Source organism: Coenobita brevimanus, chromosome 106 (genome assembly GCF_032717465.1).
Source record: "Coenobita brevimanus isolate Jiangsu-jjx chromosome 106, ASM3271746v2, whole genome shotgun sequence".
Lineage (NCBI taxonomy): Eukaryota > Metazoa > Arthropoda > Malacostraca > Decapoda > Coenobitidae > Coenobita > Coenobita brevimanus.
In genome coordinates, this window is record NC_137059.1 from 12,741,885 (window position 1) to 12,758,959 (window position 17,075).

General features: G+C 41.7%; 1 protein-coding gene across 1 annotated transcript in view; it reads left to right on the forward strand.

Annotated features, from left to right (window-relative positions):
* LOC145416430 (uncharacterized) overlaps window positions 1–17,075 on the forward strand; it is a 657,995-nt gene that overhangs the window by 357,272 nt on the left and 283,648 nt on the right. The window contains exons 15-16 of the mRNA XM_080285378.1: window positions 2,998–3,216; window positions 5,823–6,020. Of these exons, the coding sequence (XP_080141504.1) occupies window positions 2,998–3,216; window positions 5,823–6,020 (417 nt within the window). The remainder of the gene's footprint in view (window positions 1–2,997; window positions 3,217–5,822; window positions 6,021–17,075) is intronic.

The following is a 17,075-nucleotide window of genomic DNA, read 5'->3' on the forward strand; positions in this document are numbered from 1 at the left end:
TATATCCTCCTCAAACTGTTTTTGGGCTTCCCTCCTTATTCTTGTATAATCATTTCTTGCCTGTTTGTAATTATTATACGCCCATTCACTATTATGTCTTCTGTATCTATTCCACAACAAATCTCTTCTTTCTTTTGATTTTTTACATTCTGTATTGAACCATTTCTGTATTTTCTTATCTGCTTCTTTGTGCTGTGGGATGTACTTCTGGACTCCTATTTCATAAAATTCACAGAATTTTTTATATACAGCATTTAAATCTTGTCCTTTAAGCTCATTTTCCCAATCAACTCCTAAGAAATACTTCTTTAGGTCTTGATAATTTCCCTTTTTATAGTTTAGGCTCTTTTTGTAACTGTCATTGCTGTTTACTATGTCATATGCTATCCTGAAGTTGTAATTTAGTACTGCATGATTGCTTTTGCCGAGTGGAGGGTGATCTATTAAACTGTCAATATCATTTTCTTGCCTAGTAAATATTAGATCTAGCACTGAAGGTACATCAAGTCCTCTTTTTTTGGTGGTTTCCCTCACATGTTGCGTTAGGAAGAACTCTTGTACGAGATCCAGGAGCTTTTGGCCCCAACAGCTTTCTTGTCTAATTATATCTAGAGTATTCCAAATTATATTTGTATTGAAATCCTCAGTTAGTATAATTCTTTCAGATTTCTCTTCCATTTTATGTAGTAATGATCTTAAACTCTGAATTTTACTCTCTGCCAGGTCCTCATATTCATCTCTCTCCCATGTGTTTGATCTGGGTGGCATGTACAAATTGGCTACAATTACTTTACCTTCAGATGTGTTGATCTCTACTGCAATCATTTCTACTTGTGATGGTATATCTAGTTTTATTTCATTGACTTTTAGATTTTTCTTAGTTAATATTATAATTCCTCCTCCTTTTTTTAAATTTCTGTCTCTTCTCCATATATTGTATTCCTCTAAGTTTAGTATGTCAGTGGATATCCTTGGTGTTAATTTTGTTTCAGTTAGGCATATTATTTGTGGTTCATTTTCTCTGACATAATCATTCATCTCTAGTAATTTAGATACCATTCCATCCACATTTGAGTACATCAACTTTATCATCTTGTTTATATACTTGTCATGACATGGTTCTACTACCTTCCTCCTTTTTCTTCCATCCTGTTTGTGTACCACTTTCGTACCTGCAATCCTATTACTTTGTAAAAAAAAACTTCTTCTTCTCCTCTTCCGATCTTCCCTCATTTTTTGTTTTTGCTTCCTCCCTTTTCTCTTTCAGTAAGTCCAGTTCCTCTTGTGTTAGGCATCTTTTTATCCATACATTTTTGAACTCCTCTTTTTCCATAAGATTCTTTGCATTTTTGAGTATCTCTTCCACAGTGTTTACACTCTGGAAAGTCACCTTTAGAGGTCTTGTCTTGCTTTTCTCATATTTCCCTAACCTTTTGTGTTCCTCTGTGTCTTTACTACAGATTTCCTCTGATTCTTCCTTCAGTAAGCTCATTACATTTGCCATCTCCTTTTTGTCTCTTGTGATCTTGTTTTTTAGATCTTCCTCATCTATACCAGTGATTACTATAGATTTGTTTATATCTACTGAATCTCTGACTAACTTTGGATTGTTTTGGATTATTCTTTTCACTTCCTTTTTAATGCTTTTTTCCTCCACCCTTGTTTCTAAGTCTTTCTTTACTTTCACCATTTCAGCATACGTGGTTTCCACACCATTTTTGTAGCTTTGCACAGCTTCATTCACCTGTGTTATCTTCTCCTCAATATCTCTGCTCTGGTCAATAAGACTGCTTACTTGCCTAATTGTCTCTGTGTCATTTTTTAACTCTTCCATAACACTCTCGTGATTGACTACTGTACTTGCCATTTCACTCACTTTCTTCCTAAGTGTACTCAATTCCACTGTTAGTTCACTGATGGTTGTGTCTTTCTTATTGGCCTCCTTTCCAAGTTTTTCTATTTCTTCCTTTTGCAAGTGCATCTGCTTCTTTATTTCATCAATTTCATTTTTGAAAGCCATTTCTAGTTTGTTTACACATTCAACCAGTCTATTGTGAGTCTCCACTTCAACCAGTTCTTGGTAGAAATCATCATTTTGCTTTTTACTTTTATCCCCTTTCTTTTCCAAATTTGCTTTACTAAAGTATGTATCCATTTTGCAATACTAAAAGTGCAAAGTATATACTTACAATCCCCGTGTTGTTGTAGTCTAAACAAACCTCAGATGACTCGGCATATTCTTTCGTCTTGTTTTTCTTTCCTGTTTGAACAAGTCTTGTTTAAACTTATTATTTTTTTTCCTTTTAATAATGAAAAATCATTTAGTCTAACCTAGTACAGAGCTTGACTCATGCAAAGATACTAATTTAGGTAATGCCACTGGCCGTGTTGATCTGGTACGGAGCGCCGATGTCGCACGTCCTACTGGGTTGAATCCCTCTACGTGTGTGTGTGTGTGTGTGTGTGTGTGTGTGTGTGTGTGTGTTTACTTATTTACTTGATTGTATTTACCTGTTTATGTTCTACAGGATTTGAGCTAAGTTTGCATTGTCCTGCTTCCAGTGATATAGTTATCCAGCTTTGCTTTGAAATTATGGATATTCTTTGCACAAACTACATTTTCATCCAAATTATTCCATTTGCTCATATTTTTGTTTTGAAAGCTATGTTTCTCACATCACCTGTGCAAGTTGTGTGTGTGTTTGTGTTTACAGTGATGTATAGTTGTATAATTATGATTTATTACCTCTACCCCTCAACACATTTTCCATAAGACCTGAGAGACACACACAGTCAGTGAGTGACACAGTTAGGGAGACATACTGGATCTGGCCATCCATGTGGGTGCAGCAAAAAATACATAACTAGATTTGAGGGATTATCCTCCTAATAATGAAAAAATTAGTGTTAGTGGATTTTATTCACTGATTAATAAGGACAGTTGTTAAGGAGTCAAGGACAGAATGTTATATAATGATAGTGCTTCAAATTTTTCAGAGAAGACAATGGTGGAGGCCCAGCTGGAAACTGACTATGACCATATGGATGACCCAAATCAAACAGGGGAGAGTGAAGATGGCAGGGTGGAGGCAGGGGATAGGGTGAAGGTAACCTGTCATGTCTGCCACGATCCGAGTCTGGAAGCCGATGTGACCTGGCTCAAGGATGATGTGGAGTTGGACCTGAATGATCACAGGTTCACATTTACTCATTCAGGTCAGGCGAGGGAAAAGGAGCAGAGAAGACTTGCAGTTCATGGGAATTTTATTATTGTCTGTTGAGATAAAGGCAATTGCTGTACTTGATAATATTCAATCATGTCTTATTATGAATGAATTATATTGCCTGGACTCACATGTTCTAGAGTTTGAAATACTGCAAGTCATGTCAAATATATAACCAGGAACTGTATTAATAATAATATAGAATAATTTATTCTCTAATATAATTCACTCTAATATTCACTAGTTTTTTAGTGCAGGATTTGGTAATGCTGTGAGAGCAGTACCTGTATAAAGATAAGATTATTATACACAGCTTGCTTAACCCCTACACCGCGGGCTTGTTTACCAATAACTTGCGTGTGCCGCGGGGTTATTTGGGCTCCGACAGACTCTCAAAAAATATTTGCCAAAAATCAGTTATTAGTCCTAGAATAATAAAATTATATATGCTTATGGCACATACCTTCAGCTTTCTCCTGGAATGATTGTTGAGCCTTCGTCGGTTACCGTAGGACTTGTGGAGACCTCTGAAGTAGGGTAACGAAGTCTCCACTTTACACTTCCCGACAACCCGTAATATGATTACCACAGCCAGATACAAACACTATAAACACTATTCTACAATTTTCAAGTAGTTTGGGATCCATACTAAAAAAAAAAAACTGTGAAAGCAATGGAAATTACGAGCGCGTCTGATCGTCGCACTGGCACTAGTTCGCTCTTGGTAGTCTGTCATTTATTATTCATAAAACCCCTCACACTTTATATTTCTATTACTGTATAACACTTATATACATCTATAGTCTTTATCCATAAGTTTCCTTCAGTAGTATTAGTTTATTGTCACTGTAGGGATTCAATTTCTTTCAGTAAAATACGTAGCATTCACTTTCTCGTCCTGTACAGTATACTGGCATTGAGAGTGAATGTCACTTTCATCTTCACTCTCATAACTCAGCATTCAGACATGCTAGAGTGAAACTTTCACTTTCATTACTCCTAGGGTATATACTCGTATTCTTATAATACTACTCATTTACATTTCTATTTACGTTCTCTATTTTATTTACGTTATTTACATTTCTATTTTATTTACACTGTGTTGTGCACTGTCACTTGAAATAACTTATAAAACTATTTTCCATTGTTCACGTATATTTACATTCATTACTTTCACTTGCTGTTTACACATTATTTACAATTCCACTTGCACTGTTTTACTCAATAGAAAGATCGTAGTCACTCTTTTATCAATTGTCAGCCCTTTACCTCTTTCCACACGAGGTTTAGTAGGGGGTAAAGGTCACAGGGCCATTTGCATGGGGGTGAAAAAAGGCCTTGAAGTCAGCAAGAAGAAACATACGTACTCTCGCTTCGGAAGTTGAGAGAGAACTGAGTGATAACGGAGGAGGGAGGACCACCAGCGTAGAGGCCTGCTAGGGGTTATTCAGAGTTACCAATATTACTTCTTGAAACAGCTAAGTCTAGCACTGATATGATTGGCAGGAAATCTAGACAATACATTATAAATTTGGTAGTTCCAGGTGAATGTAAATATCACTTAGGTTGCTCCCTTCCCTCCTTACATGTATATTTATTACGAAAATAGATTAGAGGCCTACTTAGGAGATATATATATTCAGAGCTACCAATGTTATATCTTGAAACAGCTTTGTCTAGCACTGATATGATTGGCAGGAAATCTAGACAATACATTATAAATTAGGTAGTTCCAGGTGAATGTGAATATCACTTAGGTTTCTCCCTTCCCTCCTTACATGTATATTTATTACGAAAATAGATTATAGGGCATATTTCAAGGGGAAAAAAACAGCGAAAATTAGCGAACGAGTGCACGTGAGGTGTTGTCAGGTGATAATTAGCCAATTCCAGGTGTATGGCACTCTCACTTACCTTATTTCTTTCTTGTATATATTATTTGGTATAAGAATAGGACATAGGGCTTATTTCAATGGATGAAATCAGTGAAAAATTCCAGGGAAGATTTACTTAGCATAGCACGGCCGGGCAGGCGAGAGGATAGGGTAATGGAGGGGGGGTAGGGAGGGGAGTCAAGAACGGGGAGAAATGGCTAAATTGTCAACAATGGATGGGAGTACAGATGAGATTAGGAGTGCTGACTAGTGTTGGACATTGGCAGTACCGATAGATGATACAAGCCCCCACTTGGAAGCCCGGGAGAATTCAAAATAACACAGAATCACAAAAGCGACGCCCCGCGGTATGATCCCTTGCTCCCAAGCGTCACGAAAGTGACGCCCCGGGGTTAAGGGGTTAAGAAAGTTTATGAATACAGCCTTGGATCAGTTAATAATTAGTAGCTATAGATGTAGCATGATCATGAAAGTATTAACTTTTAATGTATAAGGTAGTAGCTGTTGTGAAGTGTTGCCAGCATTGCATGTCCCTATTCCAGCAGAAAGTACCAGTACAGTTAAATTGGTGAATGCCATGATGACAATGGAGTGTTGCAGTAATAAAGTGTTACAGTTATAACAGAGCATTACTATAATAATGAAGTGTTACAGTAATAATAAAGCATTACAAAGCTCTTATACCATTTCCCACGTCCAGCAGAAAGTACCAGTGATAATCATGTAGGAGGCAGCCATGATGACACTGATGATGGAAGTGAAGAAGAGGACAGTAAGTGTGTTGAGGCTACATGGATGCTGGAAGTAACTGGTGCTGAGGGTAAAGACTCTGGTGTGTATACCTGTCGTGCTCACACTCGCTTGGATGATGCAGCTGATGACCTCATTATCACAGTGGAAGGTGAGTTAAGTAGCTGAAGGAACATAGATTTTGAGAGATAAATGTAGGAAAGTTGTTAGGGGTCTAAGGAGATATTAGAGATTGTTTTTTAGTGATTTACATTAAGAATATGTTCCTCATTTTATTGATTTTCTCTCACCTCCATAGTAGCTCTCATACCTCATTCATAGCTGAATGTGCCTTTTACCTTGTTAAGATCTATCACTATAACTGGGAACTCCTCTCTCAGTTAGTATCTATCTATCTGTTATCCAACATTCATCCTCAGATCCCCAGAGGTCACCCTGAATAGCAATGACATACATGCATCCAAGTGACTCCAGGGACATTCATTACTACCAGTGGCATTGCTACAGGGTGGCCTGTGGGAGTCTAGCCCCCTCCCCCAGTCAAGGCCTTGGCACCCTCCTACTGACACTCCCACTCAAAATTTCTGATTTCTTAATGTGGGCATACTATGTAGTGGTGGGCCCCTTCAGAACAGGGCTTGGTCACCCCTTAGCCCCTGATATGTGGAGACCTGGCCACAGTACTAATCACTGTTCTCCCCTGCCACTCAAATCTCCCTTGTTTCATTTACTCTTCCATTTCATCCTTTCACCTTGACACAGTTTATCATACCATGCACTCTCCCTCCGAGGGGCTAAATTATTGCCCTTAATAATGGCAAAGGATTTTGCTAGAGTTTGTAGCTGCAACTGATTGCCCATCCTAGCAGCAACTAATGATGTTGAGCACTCTGTCGCTTGGTCAGTAGCACGTGCTTTAACTCTCTAGGCCTGTCTTTTTTTTCCATTATGCAGTGTCTGTGTCACTGCCGCAGTGGTTGAGTGGTCAGCATTGCTGACTGCAATGCTGCCGGCCCATTAGTGCCAAAGTTTGAATCCTGGTGCAGGCAGCTGGGATCGCTCAACTTTCCATCTATCCTTCGTAGTTGATAGGTAAAATGAGTACCTAGGATAACACCTATAGGAGATAACTGTGGTAACGTGGATGATGCCATGGTCTTCTGTCCTAGGATATTGGATGCAAAAATCACCACAGGCTCAAAGGCCTAAGTTATAGAGATGATTACCACGGCAAAGTGCCACATGGTGTCTGCCTCCACCTTTACTTTACTTTTCTGTATCATTTCTTATAATCAGGACCAATTCTGTACAGTTCTTTTGACCACACTTATTACATTAACCTCCATTCCTCTCATTCTGCCCACTCGTTCATTTGTCCTTTGATCTCTTTAGGTAAGTCTACAAATTCCTCAGGTATGTGTGGAGAGTTACATCCTACCCTCAGACTCACTCTTATATGCTCTTTTCACCATGCTTATTACATCCTTTCTTACTGTGTGTCCATACCATGTCACAACAACTTTGACATCACACCCTTCATGAATACTTTCATTTATCCCCATATCCCTTCACGTTGCCCTACAAGTATTTCTTGATTACGGCTTTACCAGTCAAATAAAATCAAATAAATGATGCCATGCTTCCTCTTAAGGAATCTCAAATCGAGGTTGCCTATGTTACCGCAGGTTTTGTCTGTGGACAAGAAACTAAACCAGGTGTTAAAACCAGTTAATTACATTTCATCAGTTGCTGGAAAATGGTGGGAGAAGAGAAATCTAGTATGGTTAATAAAGCTGCAAAAATATCTCAGCTTGATCTTTGACCTATTTAAGAGTGATGATTGTGCAGCTGATAATTAAGGCTGTAACTACACTATGTTTTACAATGGGCCCATATGTGATGAACCTGTCTTTTGATGATGAAAAAATGAGGACCTTTTTTCAGTATACTGTACAGTAGAATTCTCCTTTATACGATGATTATGATCCCATACAAAGTCTCATTGATCAATAAATGATTGCTGCTTTTGCTTCTACGATCGCCCTTACTCAAGTTTACAGTCATGTGTTTGTTTCAAGATGGCATTTGCACTTGTCATTTTCGGGTGTGTTAGCATCAGTGATGGAAGAGTAGCGTGGTGTTGGAGTTCAAGCAGCAATTTAAGTGCAATGAAGTGCAGTGAAGTGAAATAACTACCAGTTTCAATGAGCTGGAACTTGATATTACATGCTTTTTTTGGAGATAAGCAGCAGTGAAGTGCAGTGAAGTGAAATAACAATTAGTTTAGGTGAGCTGGAAACCTATTTTTAGACATTGTTGGGCAGGTGACCCTTGGCCAAAAACATTTCCCCACTGAACCCATGTTATAAATGACTCAATATACAGCATACAGTAAACTGTTATGTGACGGATACTCTCAAATGCATCATCACTGCAAAATGAGCTTTGTGCTGTTGCACCTTCCAGGGTTGATGGTAGTCAGCCATCTACTACTGTCATTCTGTATAAATACTTTCATTTATCCAAATATCCTTTCATGTCACTCTGCATGTATTGCTTAGGCATTTAGTTTCAACATCGCTCCCTCTTGATTTCTATCCTTCAAAGATTATGTTTTTCCCTACTCTGATTTAATATTGGAATTAATATGCTGTACAAGGTTTTCTTAACTCCCACAGTTACACTCCCATTTCTTATCACTGCATTCAGTGCCTCTGCTACTTTCTCACTATGCTGCATATTTCCTTTCATCCTCCATACTGCAGTCTATTCACAACACTGTCTGAATATCTGACCACCCAATATTCTCCATTTCTATACCATTCTCTCACAACCTGCAATGTACTCATTGCTCCTTTTCCTGATGTCATTACTTTGCTCTTTGCTATATTTACCTTTGAATGAAGGCTTCCTTACACACCACCAAATTTCTCCAACAGCCTTTTTAACTTTCAGTGCACATCAGCTGTTATCAGTACATCATCTGTAAACAGAAGTGCTGATAGTTCCCACTCAGTACTTCTTTTCCTCAAATCCCTGCTTTTACCACTCCCATTACTTCATCAGTATACAATAAGACAATCACTGTGACATGACACAGTCGTGTTTCAATCCAACAATCAAGCTTAACCTTTCACTTATTACAACATCCACTCTCACAGGTGTTTTTACTCCATCTTATGTAATCTGGATAATATTTAGCAATCTAAATTCCACCTCATATACTACTGGTACCTTCCATAATACCTTTGATGACTACAAATAACCCCCTGTACACTGCAATTCTTTGCCAGACATTTTATTGTAAATACAATAAACTCTCAATTATCTGTTGTTGTTGTTGCAATATCTGACCCACTGCAACAACCGGTGCTTTTTGCTTGGCTCTATTTAAGCAATATCCAGTAAAATTATGCAGTATCTGGCAGCGAGGCATATCATCCAGTTCAGATGCGGTAGCCAACTGGCATCCGGAAAAACCCTGCATTGCGCCAGCCAATCAGAATGCGTTGCAGGAGTGGCCCACTATGCACGCTGAGCCTACCTTTGCTCTCTCATTCTCTCCCATGGATCTCGTACACTGAAGATGTATCTATGCGCTCTGTTTTTGTAACCATTCAGTGGCAAAACCCTAGTGCTGTGACTTAGGCTTTGGCCTCCCATGCCTTGATAATTGTTGTTGCAAAGCTTGTGACCTCTCAGTGCTTCGTGTCCTAGTGCTCTGTTGTGATTGTGAGATTATTGTGCACATAATTACTGCCACCAGACCACACAGGATCAAGGGCACTGTACTGTACTGCATGATGTACAACTCAACCCTCCACTGATGCCAACATTAGGTAAGTACTATGTATCATATTAGTACTGTATCAGTACCATATTGTATTTTATGCTTAATTTTCGTCTTTTGCTCATGGGAAAGTTTGTAGGATATAGGCTTGAGACAGATAGTAACACATTACCCGGCTTGATGCTGAATGTTGAGCCGATGGGGGATTACTGTGCAATATCCAGCATTCTGCAATAACAGGTGTAGGGGTTGACTGAATTACACCGGATGATTGAGGGTTCACTGTATCTGATCAGTACGTTGGCTGTCATTCCTGAATCCTGCTCTGTTCTTCTTATACCGTACTATTCGTAATTCTTGGAAAAGAACACCTTCCTTTTGTGACATCAGTACAGTACATTGTGACTGGGTGGATTCACAGCCCTGTTTCTGTCCCCAGAAAGGAGGATGGCGAACTGCAAGATAGGGGCAACCTCAGCCTGCAGTCCATTGGGCTCACATTCAGATGAAACAACAACAACAATAACAACAGCAGCAATAACAACCATAGCAACAACAATAACAATAACAACAATAACAATAACAGGAGCATCAGTTGCCCTCACCTTGTCAGTCAGTACGGGCCGAACAGGGTAGTACTCCTGAGGGGAATGGGAATGCTGGTGATAGGGAGAGCTGGAGCTCCTGTTTCACTAGCTATCTAACCATCCCCCTTTGCAGACCTTTTCAGTGTGACAGTAACATGGAGGGTAGACCAGCATACTCTCCCAAACATTTCCTCTAACTATCTATGCACTACACCACATGCACTTTACATTTCACACAGCGTATCCCACTACGTTACAGGGGTTGGCGCCAGCAAGGGCATGCGGCCAGAAAACTTTGCCCCCGCTACCTAGTGGCGGACTTCTGGGGGGAGGCATGGCGGGGGTTCCGCCAGCATAGATCATGGGTCCAGGGCGAGATGGGGCTCGGGCCTGTGCTAGAGGGTACAGGGCATTGCGGTTCCCAGGCTGCCGCTTCCGCCCAATAGAGAGGGGCCCGAACCTGGGAGTAGCGCCCCAGGAGGCTGCCCTATCAGTGGGTGTATAATGGTGGGATAGTTGCAGTGCCAAGACGCGCTTGGAGGGTGTCCCTGCAGCTGTCCTGGCAGGGTGCCCCGAGGCCACTACCACAGCCACTGGTAAGCTGGTGGGCTAGGGGTCCCAGATCCATTGCCTGGACCTGGGACTGTGCAGTGAGTGGGACCTGTGCTGTGTCTGTCCCCCTTTATTAATACTGAAGATGACAAAACAAAATAAGATTCAAAGCAAGCCTGAGGACAGTAAATCACCCATGGGGATGAGGGTGGGTTCATGGAATGTGGGAAGTTTGAGGGGAAGAGCAGGGGAAGTCGTTGAGGCATTCAGTAGGAGATGGGTGGATGTGGCATGTTTGCAGGAAGTCCTACAGGGGTGGATCAGCCAGAAAGATTGTTGGGAAGGACTGTTGCTATAAGTTGTTTTGGCAGGGGGGGACAGACGGATATGGAGGTGTTGGTGTGATGGTTGTGGAGAAATGGGTGGAATATGTTATGAATGTTTTGAGAGTAAGCGATAGGTTATTGGTAGTGAAAATTCTGTTGGGAAGAAAGATAGCTGCGATTATATCAGCATATGCTCCACAGGCAGGATTGGAGGAATCAGAGAAAAAAGATTTTGGGATGATTTCATACGTGTAGTGGGTGGTATGCGGGATGATGAGATAGTGATTTTGGGAGGGGACTTAAATGGTCATGTAGGTGAAGCAGCACAAGGTTATGAAGGAGTGCATGGGGGATGTGCGTATGGTCTAAGGAATGCAGAAGGGGAAAGGATACTCGAGTTTGGGGAGGCAACGGACATGATTGTGTGCAACACATATTTTAGGAAAAGAGACAGTAGGTTAATTACGTATGAGTCTGGGGGAAATAGGAGTCAGATAGATTATTTTCTGGTTAGGAAGGCCGATAGGAGGTTAGTGAGGGATGTTAAAGTTATAGGAAGTGAGGAGTGTGTGCAGCAGCACAAACTACTGATTTGTGATATGGTGCTTAAAGAACAAGTGATGAAAAAGAGGACTTATGTACCTAGGAGGAAAATATGGAAGCTGAAAAACTAAGTAGTAAGGGATGCCTTCTATAGCGAGTTGAGGAGAGTGGTGGCTGAACAGGGAGCTGTAGACAGAGGCGTTAATGAACAATACAGAGCCCTCAAGAACAATTTCTTGAGAGTTACTGACGTAACATGCGGCTGGACAAGAGGACCACCAAGACATAAAGTAACTTGGTGGTGGGATGAGGGTGTAGAAGCTGCAATTAAGGAGAAAAGAAGGCTTTTCCGGGAATGGAAGAAGGGTGGTAGCAAAGAGGAATATTTGGCTGCCAAGCGTAGGGCTAGAAGAGAGGTATACAGGGCAAAGTCTGAGTCACAGAGACAATTACTTGATAACCTAAATCATGGGGAAAGGAAAAATATATTTAGGGTGGCAGGTCAGGTGAAGAGGGATAATCGGGATATCATAGGTGAGCAGTGTATGAAGAATGATGTAGGAAGGATAGTGGTGAACAGCGAGGATATTAAAGATGCATGGAGAGAGCATTATAATCGGTTGTTGAATGAGGAGTTTGACTGGGACAGGGAAGGTGTGGAGCCAGCAGATCCAGTGTCTGGCCCTTGGCCTTTGATTGATACTGCTACTGTGAGTGAGGCAATAGGCAGGATGAGGGTGGGGAAGGCAGCAGGTGTGTCTGGGTTGACTGCCAAAATGTTGAAGGCCTCAGGCGATACAGGGGTGAGTTTAGTCACTGATCTGATAAATAGGATTATTTATGAGTGTGTTGTCCCAGATGATTGGCTGAAGAGTGTAATTGTAAATGTGTATAAAGGGAAGGGTGATGCCCTGGAAAGAGGAAATTATAGAGGTATAAAGCTTTTAGATCGGAAAATGAAGGTAATGGAGAGAGTTTTAGAAGGTATGATTAGAGAAAGAGTGAATATTGATGAGATGCAGTTTGGGTTTATGCCAGGTAGGGGGACCACTGATGCCATATTCGTTGTTCGACAGCTTCAGGAAAAATATATTGGTAGGAGAAGGGATCTTTATTTTGTTTTTGTTGATTTGGAAAAGGCCTTTGACAGAGTCCCTAGAGAGGTGGTGAAGTGGGCAATGAGAAAGCTTGGCTTGGAGGAGTGGCTGGTTAGGGTGGTTATGGCCATGTATGTGGGTGCTCACACCCAGGTGAGAGTGAATGGAGATTTGAGTGATGAGTTTTCCGTGAATGTTGGTGTGCATCAGGGGTCAGTCTTGAGTCCCATGTTGTTTATCATGGTACTTGAAGCCCTTTCACGTGACTTTAGAAACGGACTTCCATGGGAGTTGTTGTATGCTGATGATTTGGTGTTGATTGCAGAGAATGAAAGGGAGGCGGAGGAAAGGTTTAGGAAGTGGAGAGATGGTATGGGGCAAAAGGGTTTAAGGGTAAATGCAGATAAAACAAAAGTGATGATATCTAGGGTTGGTGGCGGTACTGTCAAAGACGAGGGAGAGTGACCATGTGCAGTTTGCCATAAGGGCGTGGGAAATAATTCCATCTTGTGCGGTGTGTGTGATAAATGGGTGCATAAGAGATGTAGTGGTATCAGAGGTAGACTGCGAGATAATGCTGATTTTATGTGTACGGCGTGCCGGGGTGAGCAGGTGGAGATTGTCAGACGTGAAAGGATTGAACTTGCTGGTGAATCTCTTGAGTGTGTGGAAGAGTTTTGTTATTTGGGAGACATGTTGTGTGCTTGAGGTGGGGCTGGAGCTAGCTCTGTGGCTAGGGTGAGAAGTGGTTGGAAGAAGTTCAGGGAGCTCTTGCCTCTCCTGACATTGAGAGGGCTCTCCCTACATGCTAAGGGGTCTTTGTATGCAGCATGTGTTAGGAGTGTAATGCTGTATGGCAGTAAGACCTGGGCAGTGAAGGAGGAAGATATTCGCCGGCTCAGACGTACAGAAATGACAATGATTAGGTGGATGTGCAGTGCGTCCCTGCGTCCAAGGCCTGGAGGGGCTGGGTTTACAATGGAAGAGTTGAGAGGTAGGATGGGACTGGAGTGTATTGGTGTTGTGATGAGGAGAGGTAGATTGAGGTGGTTTGGACATGTGGAGAGGATGGGGGATGATAATTGGGTGAGGAAGGTGAGAAGTGTTAATATTGGGGGTGGGGTTATGAGGGGTAGACCGAGAAAGACGTGGGACGAGGTCATTAAGTGTGCCCTTAGGGTTAAGGGACTGAACAGGGAGGCTGCAATGGATCGTGCAGCGTGGAGAGCCACCATTAGGTGACCAAGGCCGACACATGCAAGCATGTTGGAGCCTTTAAAAATGAAAACGAAAACGAAACGAAAACAAACACGGTAAGCAGATGCCCTTGTGATACCATATTTCTTCCCGTCATCTTTTCCCCTATGCAAGGGCACAGATATACAGTAGACCCTCCAGATGCACAGAAGTCCAATGCATGGTTGAAAAATCATTACCAGAGATATCCCTTGTGTGGAAAAAAATGCTGATTGTGTGGTGATGTTTGGGAGAGAGATTCCTTACAGCAGTGACTGCCTTTGTGGTTAGTTTTCCTTGTTTTTAAACATTGTAAAGCCTCTTTATTTATTCTGTCTTATGTCTGGTTTACCTCTGTACAGTGGGCTATGTCCTTAGGTAGTCTAGTTGATGTATAGAGGGTTTATAGGATGCAAGTTGGGGTCTGTCAGTCTGAGTTTTTAAGCCTGTTTAATGTCACTGTCTTATGGCTGATTTACAAGCATATCTGTAGTCTATTTAGAGTCATGGAGGATCTTCAGTAGGCAAATTGGGACCAAGCCAGAGGGCTGGTTAACACATTAGAATTTTATAATGGGATATAGATCCCTGTGTGTGCAGTCTCGTGATATGTGGTACCTTAGGCTAATGCTATACTTGTGCATCTGGGGTCTGTTTTACCTTCCTTTCAATCTTCAGGCACTGTCCCTTATACTCAGGCTAATCTACACACAGTACCTTCCAGAATCCTTTAGCATATTTGAATTTGATATTACAGAATCCTTTAGCTTTTTTGAATTTGATATTACAGAATCCTTTAGCTTATTACTGTACTTGTGCCACCTAGTAGAATTGATCTCTCTCTTCAGTAGTTTACTTCAGTCCACTAACACTTTAGCATCCATTCCTTTCACTTCTCTGCTGCTCTCACTGCCACCTTTGAAATTCTTTCTTTGCAGTGCAACTTGATGTTTGCCATATTGTTACTTGCCTACAAAACTCTCAATTCACTCTCTTCTTTCTTCTCACTTTCATCCATTTAAACACATACACCTCTCTCATCAGTCTCTCTTTCTCTCTCTCTCCCGCTTTCATGTTTCCCCCTGCCACTCAACCAAACCTTGCATCCTTTCATCTCCTTTCCAGAATGCCTTCCAAATAAAGCCAGCTTCAGATCCAAAGAGCCTAGCATCAGCTTCTGCCACAGCTAACACTTTCCATTTACCTGTTTATTGTTAAAATCTCTTCCCAGTTTCTCAAGAAATAAACTGTATTTCCCTTTTCTAGGTCATCTATCTATCTATCTATTGCCAGACGCCTCAATCCCGTTTGGGGTGGCCACAAACAAATCGCCTCCAAGTCGCCCTGTCCCCCGCCATTTCACTGCCCTGCTCCCAACTCACACCCCCCTCTCTCATATACCTCTCCACCCCATCCCTCCATCTCATCCTCGGCCTCCCCCTCCCTCTTCCCCCCTCCACCTCACTCACATACACTCTCTTCATCAGTCTTTCACCCTCCATCCTCTCCACATGGCCAAACCACCTCAGTGTGTTCCTCATAACGCTTCCTGTCACATCCACATCCACACCACAACGCTCCTTTATATCCTCATTCGTCAGCCTGTCTCTCCACGTGACTCCACAGGCTCCTCTTAAATAACTCATTTCCACTGCTCTCACTCTTGACCTGTGTCCTTCCAACAATGTCCAAGCTTCACTTCCGTACGTTAGAGTTGGTATCACAATACTGTCATGTAGTAACTTTTTCACTTCCATGCTCACTTCCCTGTTTCTTATCACTGCTTTCAAGGAACCAGCAACCTTTCTTCCCTGCTGTACCCTTTCAAGCACTTCACCCTCCAAACCTCCATCCTTACTCATCACACTACCCAAATACTTAAACGTACTCACATTTTCCAATTCCTCACCATCTAACCTCGCTGTACATTCACTAACTTCACCTCTCTCAAAGACCATCACTTTACTCTTCCCTACATTCACCTTTAGGTTCCGTTTCTTACACACTCTCTCAAACTCATGTTTTAATTCTGTTAACCCCTTCAACCAAAGTTCTCTGTTACCTTTATGTTTTATTCTTGCTACGGAACAATAGCATAGTTTTTTTTTTTTTTTTTATGCGAGGAAGAAGGAACCAAAGGCCATGAGCCCGCAGTAACAGTTCCCTCCAAGAGAAAAACAAAATACAATAGAGAGCCAAATTCAAGATCCGATCATTTTGAGATGCCTGGACACACTACGTTTGAAAGACTGGAGATCATAGGCAGCAGGAAATACAGACAGCAGGAGACAGTTCCAGAGCTGACCTGTTGCATAAATGAAAGACTGGGAGTAACGGTTAACTCTTGCATTAGAGAGTTGGACAGAAAAGGGATGAGAGTTTGCTGCCAGATGGGTGCTACGCGCCCGTCGTAGAGGTGGAGGAATGCAAGCAGACAGTTCAGAGGAGCAGTGCTGGCATTCTAGCAGCAGGTGAAATACAGTGAAGTGAAACAAGTACAGTACAAGTTTAGGTGAGCTGGAAACTAATTTAAAGACATTTTTGATGTTAAGCAGCAAGTGAAGTGAAGTAACTATAAGTTCAGGTGATTAGGAAACTTGATTTTAGACTTTGTTGAGTGGGTGACTCTTGGCCCAAAAACTATCCCCACTGAACCCATGTTATAATTGACTCAGTAAATGATAAATTCTAAGTCTAGTAATACCAAGTCGGTTCACTTTCCCTCAGTGCGCAGGGAGGCATGTGTGTGTGACATCAGTCGGATTAAGTAACAGAAAATGTATAAAAGGGCAGACTCAAATTAAACATTTATAATAATGGAAAACGAAGAAGGGGAAGAAGTGTGGACTAGTTTAACAGTATAACATTGCAGTAGGTTCCCTTACACCCCTACACCTTCCTTCACACATTTCAGTCCCTTCCCTCACTTCGGACTGAAAATGTGTCGTGATCTGGAGAGTGCAGCATGCATCCACTCACCACCACGGTCAGGCGTCAACTGAACTTGGGTTTCGTGCAAGCTGACGTCACTCCGATGCTCCGCCCCTTGCGCCAGCTTGGACCTGTTTTAGATGG